General features: G+C 44.4%; 1 protein-coding gene across 1 annotated transcript in view; it reads left to right on the top strand.

Annotated features, from left to right (window-relative positions):
• The first annotated feature begins 2,094 nt into the window (after positions 1-2,094).
• The window catches only part of MGST2 (microsomal glutathione S-transferase 2), a 42,616-nt gene continuing 21,727 nt past the window's right edge, over positions 2,095-22,983 (top strand). Inside the window, 1 exon segment of the mRNA XM_048305118.1 lies at positions 2,095-2,101. Within this exon segment, the coding sequence (XP_048161075.1) occupies positions 2,095-2,101 (7 nt within the window).

The following is a 22,983-nucleotide window of genomic DNA, read 5'->3' as shown; positions in this document are numbered from 1 at the left end:
TATACTTTTTTTTGCAGAGTATCTTAATACATAATAACCAATAAGCACCATACACAATACCTTTACATTTGCCTATAGCCTATCATAACTACTACCATCACCATATTATAGTCATTATTATCCAATCGCAAGAGTAAGTAAGTTACAATTTAAGCTTACCACGGAGAATTCTCTGACCTCTCTTCTTCTTCCTACATCAACATTTCTTGTTTGCCTGCCATATCTCTCTTTTTGGTAAAGACATATTTTCTATTTACATATGCTCTTCTTGAGACTTATTTACTTGGTGAAAAACAGGTGCTTGTTTGTAGTCACATACCTTTGTCCTATTCCTAAAAATCTCCTTCCAACTCATCTCCAACCTTTGCCTTCTCAGTTACTCAGCGATCACTGTTTCAGCAAAACATCTTTTACTCTATATCAAAACTTGCTTTCATTTCTACCTCATCATCAGTTTCTACATTCAGAGATCTTTCTGCCAAGCCTACATAGCTGGGAAACTTTCTTACCAAACTTTCATCCTCTCCAACAACCGGCGCTCCAGCTGCCAGTGAAGCCGAGACCAGCAACAGAAGTGGCGGCTGCGGCGACCGCGCCCCAGACAGCAGCGGCTCAGGGGGCGACCGCAGTGCGGGAGGAGGCAGCGGCTCTAGGCGCTGCTGCAGCCCCGGAGACGGCTGCAGCAGTTCCAGCACCAGTTCAGTTGAAACCGGCTGAGATCGCATCTTGAAAAGAAGCTGTGGTTCAAACTACAGCGCAGCCAACTGTAGTCTGTGCTGCCTCTGGTCAACCCGTTCCTCCCCGCCCACCTCTGTTTGTTCACGGCACCTCAGAGTTGCCTTTACTCGATGACTCATCGTTGGGCAGTGAGGCAGAGGAGGCTTTGGCCCCAGGTCGTAAAGCGGCTATAGCCGGGCGACGAAAGAAAAGGCTGCTCTGGTCTCGCCCTTGGACCTTTCTGGACTGCACTATGACAGTGCGTCTGACCTACTACAATCGTTTCTTAGAGTCAGTTAAGATGTGGGCTTTAGAGGAGAGTTGTAGGTACAAAAATGCTGTTAGTGAGGATCTTCTTGTTATTTTTCTAAGTCCGTGAGAGACTTTTCTCTCTCACAGAAGAGGTAGCAGGGAATGTAAACAACCAAGCCACCTGCAACCTTGGAAAGTCTTGTTTATAGTATAGTAGAAAATATTTTGATAATGGATGTTTTAGGATTTTGGCCAATCCACCCCCAAGGGGTGGCTGGTCCTTTGTCCAATTAGACTATGAAGAAAAAAGTCTATAAAAGGTTTGTAAAATAATTAAATAAATCAATCTTGCTGCACAATTCCTGCCTGCTGGATCTTCTCCTCCTCCTCCTCCCTATGGCTGCAGGACACGGTGATATACCGTAGGAACCAGGCCTGCGGTAATAGAGAGTGACTGGAATTTATTGGAAACACTTGGGATGCCAAACAGATTTGAGGATTCTGGGAGTAATCAGGAAGCTGTTACACTGCATCCTGAGGCTGTGCCAGTAGTTCAGGATGGTAGTGACTCCCCGAAAGGGGAGATCCAAGCTTTCCCAGTGTATAAGGCTCTCCCAAATTCAGGCCAGCTTGATAAGCACGAAGTGATTGCTTGGAAGGTTGCAAAGGATCTGCAATCCAAGGTGGCACAACATGGGCTTGGTTCTGCTGAGGTTATGCAGATAATAAGGGTGATAAATACAGATTTGCTTGCTCCATTCGATATCAGACACTTGGGTCAAATCCTATTTCAACCTGTACAGTTTGGAGTTTTTGAGAAAACCTGGAGAAAGCTAGCTGACAAGGCTGCATTAGGGAATATGCAGTTCCTTGCTGACGATCCTAGATGTACAGTGGGAATGGATGCTCTTATGGGGACTGGTCCCTTCTCTGATCCCAATCTACAGGGTACCTTTCCCTCTAGCGTCCTTCAGCAAGCTCAACAGGTTGGCATGACGGCCCTGTTGAAAACCATAGAGTTGTCTGCTCCTAGAAAGCGATATACTGAAATAGTTCAAGGGAGATCAGAGTCATACCTCTCTTTTGCAGAAAAAGTTGCTGCTTCTCTTGAGAAGCAGGTTGACGATGACGGGTTAAGGATCTTGTTGTTAAAGCAGTTAGTGAGAGACAATGCAAATGAAGAGTGCAGAAAAATCATGCCTTACAAGGAGAACCTGATGTTGCCGAAATGGTCGAGGCCTGTGCTAAGGTGGGATCTGGGAACCAGAGAAGGTCTGCTTTGGCTGCGTTTCTGCAGCCTGTTCACTCATCTTCTGGTCGTGAGCCAAAGCAACCCAAACACACGAAAAAACAGAAGCGGCCTAAACCAAGCCAAAAAGAGAACACATTGATCCCCCAGTGCAAGAGGTGTGGCAGACAATAGCCAGAGATCTGGGATGAACCACGCTTCTCATAGAGATATGATGGAACTCTGTTTATTCTATTGTCAGACCCATAGTTATACTCTAATTCCTCAAGCACGCATAAGCAAGCTCCATACTATTGGGTTACAGCTGCTGTTCACATGGCCTTTAATAGCAAGCGATTGGTTACAGATTAATATGCACGCGACTAACTAACATAAGTTTTTCTCTTTCTATGGTCAGCATCCCCCTCCTCAACATCCTGTCGGCTTGCCACATCAGCATTGCTCCTCTCTTTTTTCCCTAGTCAAGGACAGTTCACTAATATAGCTTGGATTGTTCACGTACACATGTCCCTGTTCACTCAGCCATTTCTCTACAGCAGACCAGGGCATTGTAGATCTCAGACTCATGCCGACAGTCGGTTTTTGTCGGGAAACTTCCACCGGGGTGCAAGGAGGGGGAATTGCTCTCCGATGCAGTGGCTCCCCCAGAGAGTGGCACAGGTACAGGCACAGGCCTACTCAGTCACCCTAGAGACAGCACCCAGGGATCAGACGGTTCTGACGTCCACACCTCAGCAGCAGTCATCTTAGACTCTAGAGGTATTTATAAGGTTCCCTTGGATGCATATGGACCCTTAGCCCAGGGATCCAGTGCGATGCTGGTGGGAAAACCTGACATTACCCATCAGGGAATCTTAGTGCGCTCAGGAGTTATTGACGCTGACTTTAAAGGTCAGATTTGCGCTATGGTCTCCACGCAAAAACCCCCTGTCACTATTCCTGAAAAGACCTGCCTTGCTAAATTAGTGCCTTTTAAGTCTTGTGTCTCCAAGATAGGACAACAAACTCACGAATATAGCGGCAGTGGATCTACAGGACTTCCACAGGCTTTCTGGACTGCAGACATCTCTGATCAAAGGCCACAGATGACATGTACCCTGATCCTGCCGAACACCCGTCCGCCCCGGACTCAGCTTCGAGGTTTGATTGATGCGAGTGCTGATGTAACTATCATCTCCTTCTCTGCGTGGCCTCCCTCATGGCCTTTAGCCCCTGTAGGATTGGCCATCGCAGGATTAGGAGGAACCACACAGAGCTATTTAAGCAAACGACCTGTGATGGTGAGGGACCCAGAGGGACGCACAGCTACAATTAGGTCTTATGTTACTACAACTTCCCTTAACCCTTGGGGGCAGGATGTGTTGGCAGCTTGGGGGGTATGGATTGGGACAAATTTTTGACAAGGTTCGCTGTGTGTAAGGGCGCACAGTATCCTACACTGCCTTTGTGGTGGCTGACTAACACACCAATCCGAGTCAGGCTCTGCTCAGTTAGTTGAATTAAGGGCTGTTACCATGGCTTTTCAATGATTCTCACAGGAACCTTTGAATTTGGTTACTGAAGCTGACTAGAAAAAGCTTTGTATACAATTAATCACCTTACAGTACCACAAAATTCAAATAATCCTGTTATTCTGAATCATTTTCTCTCATTGCAGTCTTCAGGCGAGACACAACTGCCCCGAGCAAAAGTCTGGGTACAGAATTTACTTACTAACCAGTGGGAAGGCCCGCATGAGCTTATCGTTTGGGGTTGTGGGTATGCTTGCATTTCCACAGATACTGGGATATGGTGGCTACCTTCAAAATGTGTTCACCCTGCCCTACGGCACCAGAGGCAGAACAGGCAACCTCCAAATGATGATCAGAACGCCAATCATCCAAATGGCGACCAGAATGTAGATCATCAGCCTAATGACTCTTCTGATGATGACCAGGATGTCAACCATCAGGCAGATGGTCCTTCCACAAGCAGAGACTGGGATGATCCTTCCACAAGCAGAGACTGAACTTTAAATTTCTCGTTATGGAGTCAGATAGTTAAAGCCTTAAGGACATATTTAGAATTAATAATTGATGTAAATTTCTATTTAGGATTAATAGTAGAGTTGTTATCTTATAAAACAAAAAGGGGGAATTGTGGATACAAAAATGCTGTTAGCAAGAAATTTTCTTGATGCTTTCTAAGCCATGGGATACTTTTCTCTCTCAAGAAGATATTTGCAGAGCTTATAAACCATGAACACCTGCGACCTTGCCGAGCTTTGTTTATAGTACAGTAGGAAAATATTTTGACAATGATGTTTTAGGATTTTAGCCAATCACCCCCAAGGGGTGGCTGATCCTTTGTTCAATTAGACTATGAAGAAAAAAGTCTATAAAAGAGTTTGTAAAATAATTAAATAAATCAATCTTGCTGCACAATTCCTGCCATCTGGATTTCTCTCCTCCTCCCTATGGCTGCGGGATACGGTAATATTTACTGTGTTAATAACCAGAGGTGGTGGCATGTGGGGAGCTAAGCAGCGTGGCCCGGCCCAGCCTGGCCCGCACGGCCCTGAATGTGACCCCAAGAAGTCGAGACCCCGCAGCAAGAGCGCACAGGAATGAGTGAAAGCGAAAGTGAAAGCAGGAACACAGCAAGACAAAAAACAGCACCAACATGGAAAAAGGAAAAAATCGTTGTAGCTAAGGTTTTAGGAATAGTAAAATGGTATAATGTCAAACAAAATTATGGTTTTATAATGAGATGTGACAACAAAGACCTATTTGTTCATCACACTGCCATTAAAAAGAATAACCCTGAAAAATATATCCCAAGCTTAGGAGACAGAGTAGTGGTAGAGTTCAGGATTATTCAAGGAGGGAAAGGCCTGCAAGCAGCAAATGTTACTGAGCCTAGTGGTGTTTCTGTGAAAGGCAGTATATATGCTGCAAATTGTACTCATGTTAGACAATATCCGCATTATAAGCAACCCATACAATCTCCCTTTCCCAAACCTACTTTTCTCTTTTATCCTATAACCTATTATCCCCAGCGTATTCCTAATCCGTTTTTCCACCCGTGGTTTCCCTCACAAAACCATGCCTTTACCAATTGTTTCCCCAAAAATCCCTTTCCAATGCCGATTGGCGGACGACCAAGGCGGGGGGGGGGGGGGGGGGGGATTAATTATTGTTGTTTAGAGTTCCAACAGGTACAAATGGAAGAAACCCTCTCCTGCCTCAGTTTCCCCACAAAGCATGCTCAGAGAGTCCTGTCTCCCTTTTGCCAGCCCTAAGATGTTCCAGAGAAAAAATCTGTTTGGACATTTAGAGACTCAGGAGGGTGGCTTTTTTTCTCTTGAAATTATCTTATGTTTGTCCAGTTGTTTCCAATGTTAAGTTTTAAATCTCTTTTAGTTAAAACTAAAGGGTGAAATGTTGGGGTTCCTCCCTCCTGGCGTGGGGTCCGGGGGGAGGGGGACCTTGGAGTAGAGGCGCAGCCTATGGGGTTTCCCTACTCCCTGGCCAATCTTGTTCCCCATTGGTTGTTTTGTGTTCCCCTGCATGGGGAGGACCCTGGTGGTCCTGTGATTGGGACAGTTCTTCGGCAGGACGCCGGCCATGCGACTAGAGAATAAAGATCTCTAAAACATCTATCAAGAATCAGTCCCTATATTTTTCCACGAGCCTCGCTGTCTTATGCATGTTGCAATAATCCCTGCTGCCAACATCTCCCGGTGAAGGTGGGTTGCGGAGGGAGTCCCGGTCCACCGACAGTTCACTGTAACCAGTGGCCTCACCAATAGGCAGTCAAGGGAAACTTCACAGCACCACTGAACCCCTGGCCAGGAGAAGTCCAGCACCAAACACCTCAAGCATCTCCTCTCCAAGCCAGGCAAAGACTGAACCACCCCCAGCTAAGAAACAGCCAAAACCACACTGCTTCCCCCCTGCCCCCCTCCCCCAGAACCATTTGAAGTCTATGCCAAGGTATTGTCTCTTAATGTTTCCATAACAACAAATGGGAAGAAAATTCCTTGAAGAAACCTAACCCCCAACACTAGCAAGTGCCAAAAAATTAGATTTTAATTAAGAAACAACATAATAATAATGACCATAAGAAATTAAAAATGGACACATTTCCAAAATGACCTAAAATGCTTTTATTTCCTTTTGAACATTCCTAAATCATGAATGATGCTGAAACTGTACAACTTGAAGTACATTCTGATGTTCTCTGCTCATGGTCACACTGTGCTTATGTCAGGTTACGAGTGTTTTATAACACTGCTTATCCAATCATGCCCATGGATTGTAATGCATCCATAGTTCTATCCACCAGGGAAACTAAGCACAAAATATATGCTGATGCACTTGAAAGTCAAGATAGTTAATAGGAAATGCTACTTCCCTACTTGCGTCTCCAGATTTTGTCAGGTAGGCATTCCCCCACCTATTTATTTATTTATGACTCTATTTATTTTCTTCAGTCATTTTTCTTTTAGATTACCTCAGCAAGGCTTCCTAAAGGAGCAGTACCTATCAGAGAAAATCAACCAAAAGGCAAGCCTCGGTCCTTCTCTAGGGGAAAAATGGGTTACAAATCTGTACGGGGTCTGTCACATATTTTGAGAGCAGCAAGTAAATTTGCCATTGACAGACTTTCAATTCTTTCTTGCTTGGTCCTTTCCATAACACACATTGACAAATAAAGTGTTGTCATGTCTGAAGTGTCATGAGCAAGAACTGCAATGTGAAAGCATCAATAAGCAAAGGAGAGCAAGGACAGGAGCACTTTGCACATGTTACTGCTTGCACAAAGAAGAACCAGGGCCACTGAGATCCAGGGCTGTGAAGTGTGTAAGACTGGTTAGGAATAGGCAGAAATGGGACATATTATATTTCATATTGATACAACACATAACGTGCAGTTTTCCACAAGCATCCTCTTCCTTCTCCGGAAAATAACTAATGGATTTTACATGATGAAGGGGTTTTTTTCTGTCAGAGGGGTGAAAGAGTGTTGTGAAATGGAAGGAAATATGATTGCTATGGACAGCAAGGAGAAGTGCTACACACTCATCTCAGAGGCCCCAGATTTCAGTGGAGGATATTTATAACTCTGTCTCTGAAGAAGATTTAAGTAGTTCTTATGCTGAGAAAGGGAACCAAAACCATTACCTAAAAATAAATGTCCCAAGTCAATGCCACCTATTTCTACATTCCCTGTCTCAGAGCTGGCTAAATGAACTATATCAAGAAACATTTGGCTTGTTCAAAGAGTAATAAGGCCTTTCTGGAACTGGAATGGGATTTACTCTAAAATCTCCTAATTTGTCAGCAGTTTTCTGTACTCTGCAATATCATCTCTCTCTGAGTTGAGAGAGGCAAGTCAGTCAGCACAAGTATGTTAGCTGATTCAGACAGGGACCAGGGTAAGGACATGGAAATTGCATTCCCTTGTTACTTGGTTTAACTCTTGCGAGCCACTACATGAGACTTATCAGGTTGTGTGTTGAACTGATATTGCTCCGATTCTGTTTCCACCAGAAAACACAGAAGGATTTTCAAGATGAATAAGGCTGAGAACTACCCTTGGCCAGGCTATACTCATTCAAGGATTTCAAAGCACTCTCCAAATCTCTTTTCAGAGTTTCACAAAACTCCTGATTTGCAACCTATGGAACCCAACCAGCATCCAGCATGTCCAGAGCCACTGCTGAGTAGGTGGAACTGGGAAACTCACTCAGATCTCTGTTTGGCTCTGGAGCAGTCTGTGCTTAGAAAGGCTGCAGAGTAAAAGAAACAAAAACCCATAAAGAATATACTTTTCTCCTGGTTGGTGTAGATTCAGGAAAGAAATGGCTGACAGTGGGTCATTACTGCAGATCACTTCTGTTCTGGTTTGATTTCAGACGACTCCCTCTTAAACAACCAGCCTGCCTAGGGTAAATGCCTGATTTGGAGCTTGTTTTCTTCCTCTGGGGAACAGCTGGTCCACAGTCTCTTCCTTCTCTACTGGTAAAATCCTCCTTTTCCTTCTCTACTGGAAAAATCCCACAGAAATGCAAGATGCCCCTTCTGTGCAGATATGTAGTGCCTCAGAACTGAGCCTTCATTTCTGTAAACGACTTAAGTTCAAGGCCTTTTAAAGGTCTTAATTCCAAAAAGCCATTTCAAAAAGGCTGTCCTTAATAAGGCCTGTTGTGGGAAGACCAGATTTTAAAGTAGATTCAGGATCACCACCTAACTGCTTTTAGGCTGAGATTTGCAGTTGTCTCTACTCAGCATGAAGATAAGTGGGTGGATGTTGTGCAGGCAATATGCCGCAGAGCTGTGGTCAGAAACCATCTCTGCATCCAATTGCAACTGTTCATAAATATACAAACAATAACTACATATCCCGTCTAAGTAGTATAGTAACAAACTGATTCTGTGTGACAGTCACCTGCTGAACAAAATCACAAATCTCGCTTGCCAGCCAGGCATGCTGAGCTCCCAAAGCAGTAATTTTGTAGAATAAAGGAGAGGCTTTTCCTCAGGAAATTCCAAGGGTCCTGCAGCAGAAGGCACACACCAGTAGTTCTGGCATACCCCAGCAGAGGGCAATGGCAGATGTACTGCTGAGTCTGGTCCTGCAAAGCACCCCTACAACAGAAAACTAAGTTTTCCCTTGCCTACCAGATCTTGTCACAAGCTCAGGAGTCACTTGGTGCTAATAAGTGGAATAAATCCTATCTAGAGCTGAATCAAGGCCCAGTAGAAGATCTGGCAGCATGTAACTCACCAGCAGCACACATGAAACTCTCCAGATCTGTCCTGAGTGACTACAGTTTGTTAAGTAAAGAAAGGCCTCAGCAGCATTTTCACTGTAAGATCAGAAAACATATGTGGTCTGGCTTTCTTGCTGTGCTTATTGGAGAAAACAGATAAGTGAAGCTGTGTATCTTCTTTGGCACATCCACAAATGCAAACCAGAAAGACTAAGCTGGAAATGGTTGGTGTGGAGGAGGAAATGGCAAACAGGAAAACCCCTGGCTGCTTTATCTCTGTTCATGGAAGCATTTTGTTTTGAAATATCAGTGTTAGACTTAAGGTCCTCCTGAAGGTGACAGAAAGTGATTCAGAGCAGACTTTTTTAGGTATACGTGCACTTAAACACAAGAACCACAATTTGAGGTAGTTGAGCCAGACGCTCTTACAGTGGATTTTCACACTTCTGAATATAAAACCTTGTATGTCTCAATTTGGGGCTGAAAAGTAGAAGCACGCAGAACCAGGAACCACTTTAAAAAAAACACCAATAAAATTGTATGTCACATACACTGAAATGCAGTGACCATCCATTAATTATGCTAGCATGCTACAAAAGCATAAAATGATACCTGTTTTGAATGAGGAAGGAAGTGAGGAAATGTTTACAAATCCTTTCACGACAATAACCATAAATAACAAGTAAACAGTGACAACTGCTTCTGCAATATTGCTCAGTTGTTGTGCCTGCGTCAGCAGGCACTGTGAGGGAAAATTACTATTGGAGGAGAGAGAAATAGGTTGCCGAGCAACGAGACCCCATCCAGGGCACCCCCTCCCCTGCTCAGGAGCAGACAAGGCTTCCCAGTACAAGTGCTCTGAAAGCTGAGCTGGAATCCATCAGGGGAGAGTGGACATATTGTAGAGTGAGGGAGCAGGAAAGGGGAAGAGGGCAGAGCCTTCAACTGGCAAGGAGAGTCTGTGGAGACCAAGGGAAGAAATGGCAATTGTGCCAAGGGGGGGGCGGGGTGAAGAAAAGAGCCGAGGGTAGACAGGATAGACAGAAGCAATTTCAGGATAGAGTGGTCAACCTCGGAGTGTGGCTGCTTCAATAGCACTTGGATCAAACCCTGCTCCAGTGTGGAAGGGTTGGATGTGAGTGGGGCTTCCCTGGCTGAAGAGAGATATGGAGGAGCATGGTAGAAGGACTCTGGAGAGGCTTTTTTCCTTTTAAAACATGCTCATGTAAATATGGCATTCACAACATCAGCTACTTGGGTTATTTTTCTCGAGGGAGCTGACATCTAGGCCCTGCATGCTCTGCAACCTGCCTGATGGGAGGAGGTTGCACTCTGGAATTCAAAGTTTAAGTGCAGCAGCCAGATACCTGGTCTCTACCATTAACCTCCTCTGTCAGCACAGCCAAGTCACACCAGACTTTCAAATGAATCTCAGGAATTCAGGCAACACACCTGATAGAAATCTGGGAGCAGCTGAATGTGTAACTGCAGCAGGCACCTTGGAAAAGTGCCAGTTTTTCAGTTGTGACAATGATTGGAGCTGCCAAATTCCCCCAGTAGCTGGGGTGTCTTAGGTTACAATGTAAGATGTAACCAAAAGTATGTGTTCTATCACTGTCTGTTAAAACCAGGTGGGGCAGTGTTCTTTGTTTTTTCCATGACATATCCCTGATAACTCCCTCCGGAGAGATATTTTTCTGTTAATGAGCTATCAAGCCTCACTGCATGACCCATAAAATTACATCATCCCATTGTGAGATGCTCCGCCCAGGGGGAGGAACCAAACATTCCTACCTGGATATAATCTGAGGTTTGGAACACCACAGGCAGCCCTTACCTACTGGGTTCCCAGAGGACAAGAGCTACATAACCACCACTGGACCCTCAGAGGAAGACCAGACCCTTCTACAAGATCACCGCTTCAACAGAACCACATCTATCACTTCAGGAGGACTGCAGCCACCATTTAATCCGACTGCTACCACCACCCTGACCAACAGGGTGTCAGGTTGTATCCTGACCATGTCAGTTTAAGCCAGTGTTTCTGTATTATTGCCTTTATCTTAATTTTCCCATTAAATTGTAATTCTGATTTTGAGTCTCTCACTGGTTTGCTTTCAAATTAGTACATGGGGTTAAGCAAGCATCACTCTGACACCAAAACCCAACATTTACCAATAGTGTCTCTGAAAAGTTGAAGATTGTAGTGGTTTGGTTCAAAATATAGATGCAAGCCATAAATCATGGCACACAGCTGTGACTGTCTCTAACAGAAGGCACACTCAAGAACGGACCCGTCTTCAGGGCCTGGCTTACCAGACTCTTGAGCAAATGCTGAGATCTGCCTCATTGTCTAAAGGCATCAGGTAAGGCTGACCATGAGCATGTGTTTCCTAAGCACAGCTGATTTACACAAAGATGAAATTAAACTTTTGTTTGGATGAAAAGCCTACCTCGAGCCAAAGCGGTTCACCAATTAAAATAACTGTTTGCCCAAGGTTAGGAAGGCAAAAACCAGCAAGTATTATGTTATCACAAATCTACTAGGTGTTGTGAAGAGAGACAAGAGGTGTACAGCCAATATGTCTTCAAATCTCTTGCTGAATCTTCATTAATTTCCCGCATTTTAAATATCAGAGCAGTTATGTTGGCCTGGGGGATCTGCATCCACTTGGTCAATACCAGCAGGAAAATCTTTAAACCTCCTTTTGATCCAGACATAAGTTGTGCAGGATACACAACTGGCAGCCCAGCCTTTGTTTCTCCCAAGACTCTCTGCTGCAAATGGGAGACACTACATGCAGGGCCAGTGGAACTGTGCAAGGCAGGAAGTATTTTGACATCTGGCAGCACCACTCTTTCCCAGCTCCCATCACTTATTGATGAGTTGTTTCTCATTGCTGAAATGCTGCCAATTTGTGATATACAGGCAAGATGATCATGTTGGTCCTCAGCAGCTTTAGCCTGGGAACTGTGGAGTGTAAGCCACAGTGATTTCCATGGGGTAGAGAGTGGCTTCTAATCTTCAGGCATCATCACAGGCATTGACTAAAGAAATATGACTTTGCCTAACTCCCTCCTCACACATGTGACTGCAAGGCCCATCACATACTGTCTCCAGGTTTGTAGGTTTTGCAGCACACATTAAATCCCTCACAAGGAAAGTCAAAGGAAAGAGCAGCTTTGTTTACTGCATTTCCTCCTCCTCTGCTGCTAAACAAGAGAGGCAGAGTTTGCAGAATTCACTTCTTGGTTTAGGCTGTATCTCTTCTCTGTTGATTTACTGCTTGTTCCAGAAACATTCAAATTAGGAGGAGGAGGAGGTCTGAGACATGGGAAATGAGGAATATTCAGCCTCTACCCAGTTTTCTGCCCCAGCTGCTCCCTGATTACCACATGCACACAGCTTTTGTACAGCAGTGCAGGTTTTCTTGTGTGTGCACCATTTTCCTGAAGGAATTCCAAGCCTTTGCACTTTTGAGTTCCTCAGAGCTAAGAACAGGTGGAGATTTTTTTTTAAAGAACCATTTTTGTAGCAGAATAGCAGTGTTTTAACAAAAGACAACCCCACATTGTAATTACATAAGGTACTTCTTATAATAACCTAAACTCCTCTTTTTGCTGCTACTTTGGAAGCCTGTTGTGATTACAATGGGATATCATGCAAGATTGTCACAGTTTATGTTTTATACACATCTATTAAAATATATTATTCTCTACTGCAGTCCAGAATTGCATCCCAGATATGTTCTTGCAATGACCAAAGTAAAAAATGTAATGATCCTCAAAGGCCATAAGAAAATCCAAGAGGCCTGTGGGCATGTGAGAATTATTATTATTAAATGCTTAAAGCACATCAATGTTTTGTACACCTGGATGAGAACATCATGAACCAATTCTTTCTTGATTTATATCCAATATTGATGGAGGTGACACAAGGCTGCAGAAGGTGCAGTTCAGGGAAGAATCCAAACCTCTGTTTACTGCTCTATTTAATCCTTCTAAATATGTTCTGCTGCTGCCATCATGCATGAGCTCATGCCACAAGTGTCCAGAGGATGGGGATGGCAAATGAGGATCAGTTGTGGTAACACTGCCACAAAGCGGGGACTCTGAACATCCAGACCTTAAACTGAACTGGATAAAATGGACTATTCATCCTTCTTCTGAAACCCCACACAAAGTATATATGAAATGACACCAGACATGGGTTACAACTGGTATTTAGGAGGCAGAAAGAGGAACAATTAAAGGAATAAGCGTATTTTCTTCCTCTTTCACTTGTCTCATAGTTCCAATAAATTTAAAGCCTGAGTATGACCCTGTGCCACACAGGCCCATGTTCTTTGTAATATATTGTTGAAAAGCAAAGTAAATTAATAAGCAGCAGAGCCCACTACTGTTACTACTGTAGCTAAACTGCTTTTGAGACACCTGTCAGAGACTGAAATATTATAGTCTATGACTTAAACATTTTCTTAAAGGACTTTTAAAACTGTATTACAAAAGTTGCAGAGAAGACTACTGCATCCTGAATGGGGCCCTGACTGAGGCCTTACACTGCTCGCTGATGAAAATAAGATAAACTAACAACTCAGGGCTGGGGACATTCACGGAGAACAAGCTTAACACCTCCGAGGTGGGGACCACAGCCCCAGGGCTATCAGCTGCCAGGCTCGAACAGACCCTTGCACCAACTGGTGGAGGGAGGAGAGGCTTTGAGTATTTTGGAAAAGCCTCTGGTCAAAGGCCCAGTGACTGCCCATCCTCGGCTGTGCAGAGCCCAGCTGAGGGGTCCTCACTGGGGGGAGGGGGGGAAGCTTATCCACAGCAGAAGGGGTGACATGGTCCATCAAAGGAGCCCCCCTCAAAGGGGTCCCCAGACCCTGCACCAAAGCAGCAGAGATGATGCAACAGGCCCTCAGTGTTGCAAGGGACAGTGTGTCAAGCTAGCCCCTGCAAGGGGAGATGCATGGGCGTTCCCACCTGGCCCAAAGCATATATTAATCCATGGGATTCTGTACTTTGGTGTGTGGTGTGGTGTGGTGTGGCAGTGTGTGGTAGCATGTGGCGGTGTGGCCACAGCAGTGACGGGGGACCCTCACCACCAGCAGACCAGATGGAGGGGAGCAACGAGACATCATTGGGACCCTCAGATGGCTGATATGCTTCCACCTAAGCACTGTCCTTCCTTCCTTCCTTCCTTCCTTCCTTCCTTCCTTCCTTCCTTCCTTCCGAATTCCTTCTGAATTCCTTCCTTCCTTCCTTCCTTCCTTCCTTCCTTCCCTCCTTCCCTCCTTCCCTCCTTCCTTCCCTCCTTCCCTCCTTCCCTCCTTCCCTCCTTCCTTCCTTCCTTCCGAATTCCTTCCGAATTCCTTCTGAATTCCTTCCTTCCTTCCTTCCTTCCTTCCTTCCGAATTCCTTCCGAATTCCTTCCGAATTCCTTCCTTCCTTCCTTCCGAATTCCTTCCTTCCGAATTCCTTCCTTCCTTCCGAATTCCTTCCTTCCTTCCTTCCTTCCTTCCTTCCTTCCTTCCTTCCTTCCTTCCTTCCTTCCTTCCTTCCTTCCTTCCTTCCTTCTGAATTCCTTCCTTCCTTCCGAATTCCTTCCGAATTCCTTCCTTCCTCCCTCCCTCCTTCCTTCCTTCCTTCCGAATTCCTTCCTTCCTTCCTTCCTTCCTTCCTTCCGAATTCCTTCCGAATTCCTTCCGAATTCCTTCCTTCCTTCCAAATTCCTTCCGAATTCCTTCCTTCCTTCCTTCCTTCCTTCCTTCCGAATTCCTTCCTTCCTTCCTTCCGAATTCCTTCCTTCCTTCCTTCCTTCCTTCCTTCCTTCCTTCCTTCCTTCCTTCCGAATTCCTTCCGAATTCCTTCCTTCCTCCCTCCCTCCTTCCTTCCTCCCTTCCTTCCTTCCTTCCTTCCTTCCTTCCTTCCTTCCTTCCTTCCTTCCTTCCTTCCTTCCTTCCGAATTCCTTCCTTCCTTCCGAATTCCTTCCTTCCTTCCGAATTCCTTCCTTCCGAATTCCTTCCTTCCTTCCGAATTCCTTCCGAATTCCTTCCTTCCTTCCTTCCTTCCGAATTCCTTCCTTCCTTCCTTCCTTCCTTCCTTCCTTCCTTCCTTCCTTCCTTCCTTCCTTCCTTCCTTCCTTCCTTCCTTCCTTCCTTCCTTCCTCCCTCCCTCCCTCCCTCCCTCCCTCCTTCCTTCCTTCCTTCCTTCCTTCCTTCCTTCCTTCCTTCCTTCCTTCCTTCCTTCCTTCCTTCCTTCCTTCCTTCCTTCCTTCCTTCCTTCCCTCCCTCCTTCCTTCCTTCCTTCCTTCCTTCCTTCCTTTTTCTCCCCTCCCCTCCCCTCCCCTCCCCTCCCCTCCCCTCCCCTCCCCTCCCCTCCCCTCCCCTCCCCTCCCCTCCCCTCCCCTCCCCTCCTCTCCCCTCCCCTCCCCTCCCCTCCCCTCCTCTCCCCTCCCCTCCCCTCCCCTCCCCTCCCCTCCCCTCCCCTCCCCTCCCCTCCCCTCCCCTCCCCTTCCCCTTCCCCCTCCCCTCCCCCTTCCCCTTCCCCTTCCCCTTCCCCTTCCCCTTCCCCTTCCCCTTTCCCTTCCCCTTCCCCTTCCCCTTCCCCTTCCCCTTCCCCTTCCCCTTCCCCTTCCCCTTCCCTTCCCTTCCCTTCCCTTCCCTTCCCTTCCCTTCCCCTCTCTACTATTAAATAAAATACATCAATTTTTTGGGCATGAACATTTAATCTCTTTTGGTTTTAATCTCATTTCTGGGAATATTTTGAACCTTCTAAGTTTTTTCTGGTTTATGCACAGAGACTTACTTTTCTTTCCTTTTCTGGGTTTAAACTGGATCATAACAATGAGCCAGCCTCATACATTGTAATAGCATTGATTTACCCTATAAACATTTCCAGTGAAATATATGAGAGTTCAGGTATGTTTTCCCTTCCACTCAGGGGAGCCTCTCTGTTCTTCAGAGCCTGTCTTCTAGGAGGTGTTCAAGAATAAAAGATGCTGTGCTGCCACTTGTGACTGGTCTTCAAGAAGTTGCACCCCAGCACAGGCTGAGCGTTGCCCTATGCAAAGCTCTTTTCAGCTCTTCCAGAGTCAAAACCTGAGCAGCTCTGGTAATGTAATTCCATTAAAAGTGCTTATTTGGTCAGTCTGGTTTCATGCTTAAAATGCTTTTGGTCTCACTAGCCCAGCCATCTGCTCTCTTGTGACAGCAGTTCTGGTCAACAGCAGCTTCTCCTGAGAGAGGAGCCAGCCTCTTTGGGAACATCACTAAGAGGCAATAAAATACCACTCTTTCCAAACAGGAGAGACCTATGTCTAGTAAGACACCACCAGCGTCTCTGAATTACATGACATTTCACTGCTCAGAACCTCTGTTCCTGCCTCCTTTTATGTCAATCTTTGCTGGATTTTGCATGTCAATCACCATTTTGAAATTCGCATCTTCTGAAAAAAGTCAGAAAAACCATATAACTTCAATGACATCTGGCCTTAAAATGTTTAGCCCTTGTGGTTTTAACTTTTCAAGTGACCAGCTCTGTCAGAGTTTTCTGTCACATTCATCTGTCAGCAAGGTGACAATGCTTTGAACACTTCTGAGCCAGCTCCTAAAAACACAGAGACTGTGTGGTCAGAAAGTCAACCCATACTATACCAAGAACTGCAATTAAAGGGCCTAAATCAGCAATTAAAGAGTTACTAAGCACAAACGTCAAACTACTATTATTACAGTATATCTACTCTTCCAATCTTTAGAAAGAACAATATTAACACTCAAGAAAGTAAAATTTGGCAAGGTAAAATAACCTCTTTAAAGTCTTTTTTTATGTTAGCCCTTAAAATTAGCAAGTTTGATGAAAGGTAATGAAATATCCCACTTTAACAGCAGCTGTAGGCAAAGTGGATCGATAAACCTGGAGTCAAAACAAACATTACATTGGTTTTGTTCCAGTTCTCTTATGGGATTGTAAAGGGTAATGACATTAAGCTTCCTGTTAGTTAGGTGATGAAAAAATGTCCCTTGAGAGACTCTTTCCCAGTTTTAAGACTAGGCATAAGCTACAAGAAATGTGTTGCAGGCAGTATGATGAAGAGAGATATTCCTTTCTCTCTTCGTCAGTTGTTTTACCCTTTGAACTATCCTGAACAGTTCCCTTCTACAGGCTGACTGCCATGTCAGAGCCTATGTCGTGCATGTGCAGCAAAACCTGTAAATCAAGAGCAGGGACAGCACAAAGCTCTGCTCCTCCCTCACATGTCTCATACCTGCTGCTTCTGAGGGGCACTGCTGGTGATGGACATAGACCCCTTTACAAAAACAGAAAAAGACTTTGCCCCCAGAGAGGCTGCAACTGAAGTCTAAGGATAAAGGAACAGCTGAATCCACAGAGGCAAGAAAGGCTGGTTTTGTTCTTTCTGCGCTTTCACACAGGCAAGAAGAAGACAGGGCTGAACCTGAACTTTTTCAGGAACAAAACCTGGCCATAATTTTGCACTCTTGTTTTAAAAAGCTAGTCTGTTTTATTTCCGGGGCAGGCCTTTGTTGCAATGCTGAAAAGCACTGTAAGTCTCCCACCTGTTGTTTTTCATTATCGCTCACTGAAGAGCTCTCTCCCATATACACATCCTGTTGGCACACAGAAGCTGCTGGGAACATGGCTGGTGATTTAATTTTGCTTGTGGCTGGCAGCTGTCTCTCTTCTTTCTGCTTTCCAGCAGTGTAAGAAAGAGCTGTGGGCTGCATGGTTGGGGTTTGGGGAGGTTTCCACTGGTTCTGAACCACTGGGAATTATTTTATGATAAATTGGTTGCTCTGCAACTTTAATTTCTGAGAAGTCCTAAAATTTTTCTCACCAGAGCATTGTTTACCCTCTCTGCAGCCAGAGGGAGTTGGCTCAGTGGGACAGATTACTTTTCCCTGTGGGAGAAACTAATTTGATCTCAATTCTCTTTTGTTTGTTGACTTCTTGAAATCATAACATTATCAGAGCTTCTAACTAGCTGTAAAGTTACCCCAAAGCTATGTTGTGTCTTGATTTGAATCTTTTTTAAGGCACCTACACAAGTGAAAACCTCAAAAATGAAAGTAAATTTGTGAAATCAAATACACCAATACTGGACTGAAAGTGCTGTAAAAAGATGTTTCCAGTACCAGAGATACATACTCAGTATCTGAAATGAAATGAGAAAGCAAATCTTTACATCAGACAACAAAATTAAGAGATATTACATCTTATGTTCTCATCATTAAATTTCTTTAAGAGGCCTCAGAGAATCAAGAAATAGGCTGCCCAGTGAAGTGGTGGGATCACCATCCCTGGAAGTGTTCAAAAAGCATGTGGGTGTGGCTCTTGGGGACATGGCTTAGTGGTGACCATGACAGTGCTGGGTTAAGGGTTGGACTCAAGGATATTGGAGGTCTTTTCCTACTTTAATGATTCTATTCTATGATTTGAAGGGGGCAAGGCTGAGAAGCTCTTTTTGCTGTGCATCAGTCTAAAACTGCAGTATAATTTTTAATGCTTGTCATTATTTTCTTTGAAATACGTTGATTCATATAGTTGTGTTTACACCAGGGAACAAGACGCATTTTGAAGGCATTTGTGCTATACTAGGATGAGCTTTAGAGCAGGTTAAAAATAATTACTCTGCCTTTTTTTCCAAATATGTATAGAACTGCCAACTTATCTAGTAACTCATTGATGTGGCTTGATTATTTGTTTATTTGTTTTCAGAGCCTCAGCTACTGAAACATTTATACCCAGCAGAAAGAAAAAGCTTGAGAATGTGACCCTTCCAGTTAAAAAAACCCCAACACAACAGAAGGCAAATAAAAAGGACTGAAAATTTACATCCTCTTTTTCTGTCATCAGATCAGCTCCAATATACCTTGTGATTTTAATGTTTCTATCTAGTGGCAGTGCTTATCATCAACTTCTGAGAAAGTTCAGCTTGCCTGCCTTGATTTTTAACCTAGAAGTGTGAAGGATTAAAAACAACCAATCAAAACCCCAGACATTATTCGGAAAAGTATCTTGAAAACTCAAGGAATTCTACAGATACTGAGACTGTGAAGGGAGGTGAAAAATACCTATGTTCCTCCTTATGATAACCTATATTAGTTAATCTTAGTTAAAATCACAGAAAAGATTATATAAGCTGGAGTTTCATTTATATTGGCAATCTGACATCAAGCCCAAAGAGAAACTCGTGCAAGAATCTGACCAGCTGACCTGATTTAACTATTGCAGCTTTCTAGCATGGGCAACCCAACACAGACTAATTCATGGGAGTTCAGATGAATGTTGTGAAACCAGAACTGCAAGCATGTGTTATAACCAGTTCATGTAAAAGGAGAAGCCCAGCCTGTGACCTTTTCCTGTAAACTAAATACAACATGCAGAGCACTCAGTGCTCTGTTTGCTCTTCTGTTTATTCTGCTGAGCCTCCAGTCCTGACTTAGTGTAGTGGTTTGGTCCAAGATACTCATTACTGTTTATCTTCTGTGAGATAAGAATTAGGAGAAACGCAAAGCAGGCACCAAACTTGAAAGAATATAGAGAAGTTTATTAACAGACCTAAAAGAAGGGAAAAAAAATTATAACACCTTCAGAACTCTCCTCCTCCCCCCCACCTTCCTCCCTTCTTCCACTGACAATGTAAAAAGACAACCCTTAAGATGTTCAGTCTGTTTACCACTTCCATAATAACCTTGTTCAGTCCATTTAGAAAGAGAAGTCTCTTCTTGCTCGTGCTATGAAAACATTATCACAACGAGCCAGCCGCCCACTTCTAAATATTGTTCAGTCCATTTAGGAAGAGGAGTCTCTCTGCTCACATGTGAGTCCCTTTCCCTGACTTGCAGCTTTTCCCACAACTGCTTTCGAGGGTCCACTCTTGAAGTTTTTTGGGGTACAATTTTAAGGTTGAGCCGTTCAGAAACAAAAAACAGAGGCCCTTCTCCTTCCCTGGGATCAAAGGGTCTTCATCATCTTCATTGTTAGGACTATCTCTGGGAGCATCTCTGGGAGCATCTCTAGGGACTGAGGTTTTCTCCTTTCCCGTTTGGAGCAAAAGTCCTCATCTGGTCCATCTCTAGGAACTGAGGTTTTCTCCTTTCCTGTTTGGAGCAAAAGTCCTCATCGCTTCCATCTCTCCCTGTCCAAACTTCTCATGAAATTACAGCTGCGTCAGCATCTGCCTATCTCAGCGCAGGTGCTTTTGCTTACGAGCTGAACACTCCACCCCCCATATCTTCATGAAATTACAACGGGATACTCTGATATATCATAGCTTCACAACAGAATTTCAGCTTTAAGCATCTCCTCTCTCTCTTCCCTCAGGTTTTGAGCTCTTCACAGCAATAAAAGGGTTAATCTCACCTCGGCCTTGCAGCTGGAATTTTTCTTATCACAGTGGAGAGGTGGGGAGAGACAAGCTGCTCCGGCTGCCCACGGCAAGGCAGTGGGGGGGGTTCCACCGATGGTACAGGCCCATGGCTTCAGGATGGCCGTGGCCTGGCCCGGCCTGGCCTGAGCAGGGCCTGGGCCAGGCCCACTGGGCCCCGCTGCTCCGGCCCCGCAGCCACCTGTCCCAGTGCCGGAAATGAGAGAGATAGAGCTGGGGGGGAGTCTGTCTATTCTTAAGTGTGTATCACAGAGGCGGTCACAATTTTAAGTGGCTTAGAGAATTGTCCATATTCAAACTGGCCAGCTGATAGGTTCTATCAGGTCCCAGAGGAAGCTGTAAGCACCCCTTAGCAAGGACATCCCTTCTGGGACTATGCTTGCTAACCTATGACACTTAGAAAGGTGATAATGGGCAATACAACCTCCCTGGAGCAGTGATGGAAGTCCTGCTTCACTTAGCAGCCATCAGAGGTACAAGATTTAGTGTCTCAGAACCAGGAGTTTTTCAAAGAATCAGGTCAGTTGAAGATTAAGTTGTGCAAGAAATGCTCGAGGGTAGAAAGAAGGAGCAGAAACAATGCAGGAACTGGTTTCCAGTTATGAATCTAGTTTTAAGCATTTGAGATTTGATGAGAGATCAGTGTTTTATAGACTGATGGGAAAACAAGAGAATCCAAAAAAAGAGCAGAGTCAATCCCACTCATTGATACAGAAAAGAGCAGGGCAGGGACACAGGAGTCCCGCTACTCCTCTAATTTGAAGGATGTCTCTGAACTAGTCACTTTAAAATTAATTTTTACTAATTCCAGGACCTAGGAAGACATTATTAAAAAGTAATTGGTTTGGTTGGATTGATTGGTTTTTTACAGGTTGTTAGGCCAGGCCGTGCAAATTAATATGCACTATTGGAAGGAATGAGGGACTTGTCTTTACAAACTGTGGGCCTGCTGGAAGATGAAACTAGTACTGAGAGATAAAAGAAACAATGGGAAAGATTCCACTGACTGATGAATGGAAAGAAAGAGATTTGTCTTTACAAATAAACTATAGGTCTGCTGATAAATGAAATTGGATATTGAGAGATGAAAGAAACAAGGAGAAGAACCATAAATTCCATAAGAATTAAAATAAAGAGGGGGTTATACATTAGAAGGGAGTCTTAGGGGTTTCAGGGAGTCTGTACCTCTCAAGTACCTCAGCCAATGGGGAAAGAGAGAGGGAAATGCGGTTGGGAAATTAGGATAGAAAGGAGGCTGCGTCCTCCAAAAATTTGAGGGACCCCAGGCGAAATGCCCCATGGCCTCTCCCTTTCTTCGAATAAAGTTACAGGACTCCTTTGTCTCCTTTTTGGACATAAACCTCTGACATTGTGGATTAATTTTCCTGACACTATCATACACTGTGATACAGGTAGCAGCTTCTCTACAGGATTTTTAAACATATAAAATATTTGAGAGTAATATTCCTTGAAAGCCTGCTTTGTCCCATGTTTTCAGAGTAAAGGCATTGGCTCAGTAACCATTAATGCCACCTGAAGATGAAAGCAAAAAAAAGGCATGCAAAGACTAGTCAAGCATACTTTGTAACTACCTCAGTCAAATTTAATTTAGCCTGTTAGAATTTAACAACTTGATACAGGGGTAAGAAAAGCTATGAAAATCTTTACTTATTCCTGCTTCACTGCTTTATTTACTCTAGCTCTTGTTAAACCATCAGCACAAAATGTAAATTTGGAGTTACACTGCTACTTCCCATTCACCGGGGGGAACTAAAAGGCAACTCCTATGCAGTTAACAAAACCCACAGTGATTATTCCTCTCCTGAGTGGTTTTCACATCCCTGGTTGGCATCTGTCTTGTTCTGCACACCAGGCTCACCTGTGGATGACGATGTGGATAATCAGAGTCTCCTGTGTCCCTCAAACCAGAGCCTTGCTGCCTGACCAGTAGCGAGGGCAAATGGCGCTACAGCTGATAAACCATAGCCTTGATGATTTGCTTTGGTTAATTGTACTGAACAAACAAAGATGATTTGGTCCTACAGTGCCTTAATCTTCTCATCTCCCTCAGTAAGTTTATTTTGTCCAGCATCCATTGAAGGTTTTTTTTTAAAAAACTGGTTTGGATGCAGTGAGCTGGCTTGGCTTGCCTTAGTTCCTCAGTAGAAAAACCTGCTCCCAGACTGATTGTATGCCTTGAATGGCTCTGTGCAGTCAGAAAATGAGGAACACATTGCTGGCTAAAAATGCCATTGCACAGAACTCTACAGATCACCTACCACTTTGACCAATCAGGTCAGACCTGTGGGAGCGGAGGGGGTCTTGCTGGATACAAATACAAAGAAGGGTCCTGTAAACCGGCCTTATAGAGAGATAGCTGAGCTGCCCTGACTGCCCTCTGGAGAGAAAGGTTAAGAGGTCACTTGAACATGGCTTGTGATTACTTATGTGGGGAGAAGACAGCTTGGAAAATGTTTTTTTGAGGTAAAGGCAAACAAGGTCCAAGCCACAAGGCTAAGACATCAGAGATGCACAGGGCAGCATCACTAATATCTCTAGCTGTATTTTACTGCCACTGATCCCACAAGGCAATACGG

The sequence above is a fragment of the Corvus hawaiiensis genome, chromosome 5 (assembly GCF_020740725.1).
Source record: "Corvus hawaiiensis isolate bCorHaw1 chromosome 5, bCorHaw1.pri.cur, whole genome shotgun sequence".
In the NCBI taxonomy this organism is placed as follows: domain Eukaryota; kingdom Metazoa; phylum Chordata; class Aves; order Passeriformes; family Corvidae; genus Corvus; species Corvus hawaiiensis.
This window is presented reverse-complemented; position numbering and strand designations above follow the sequence as displayed.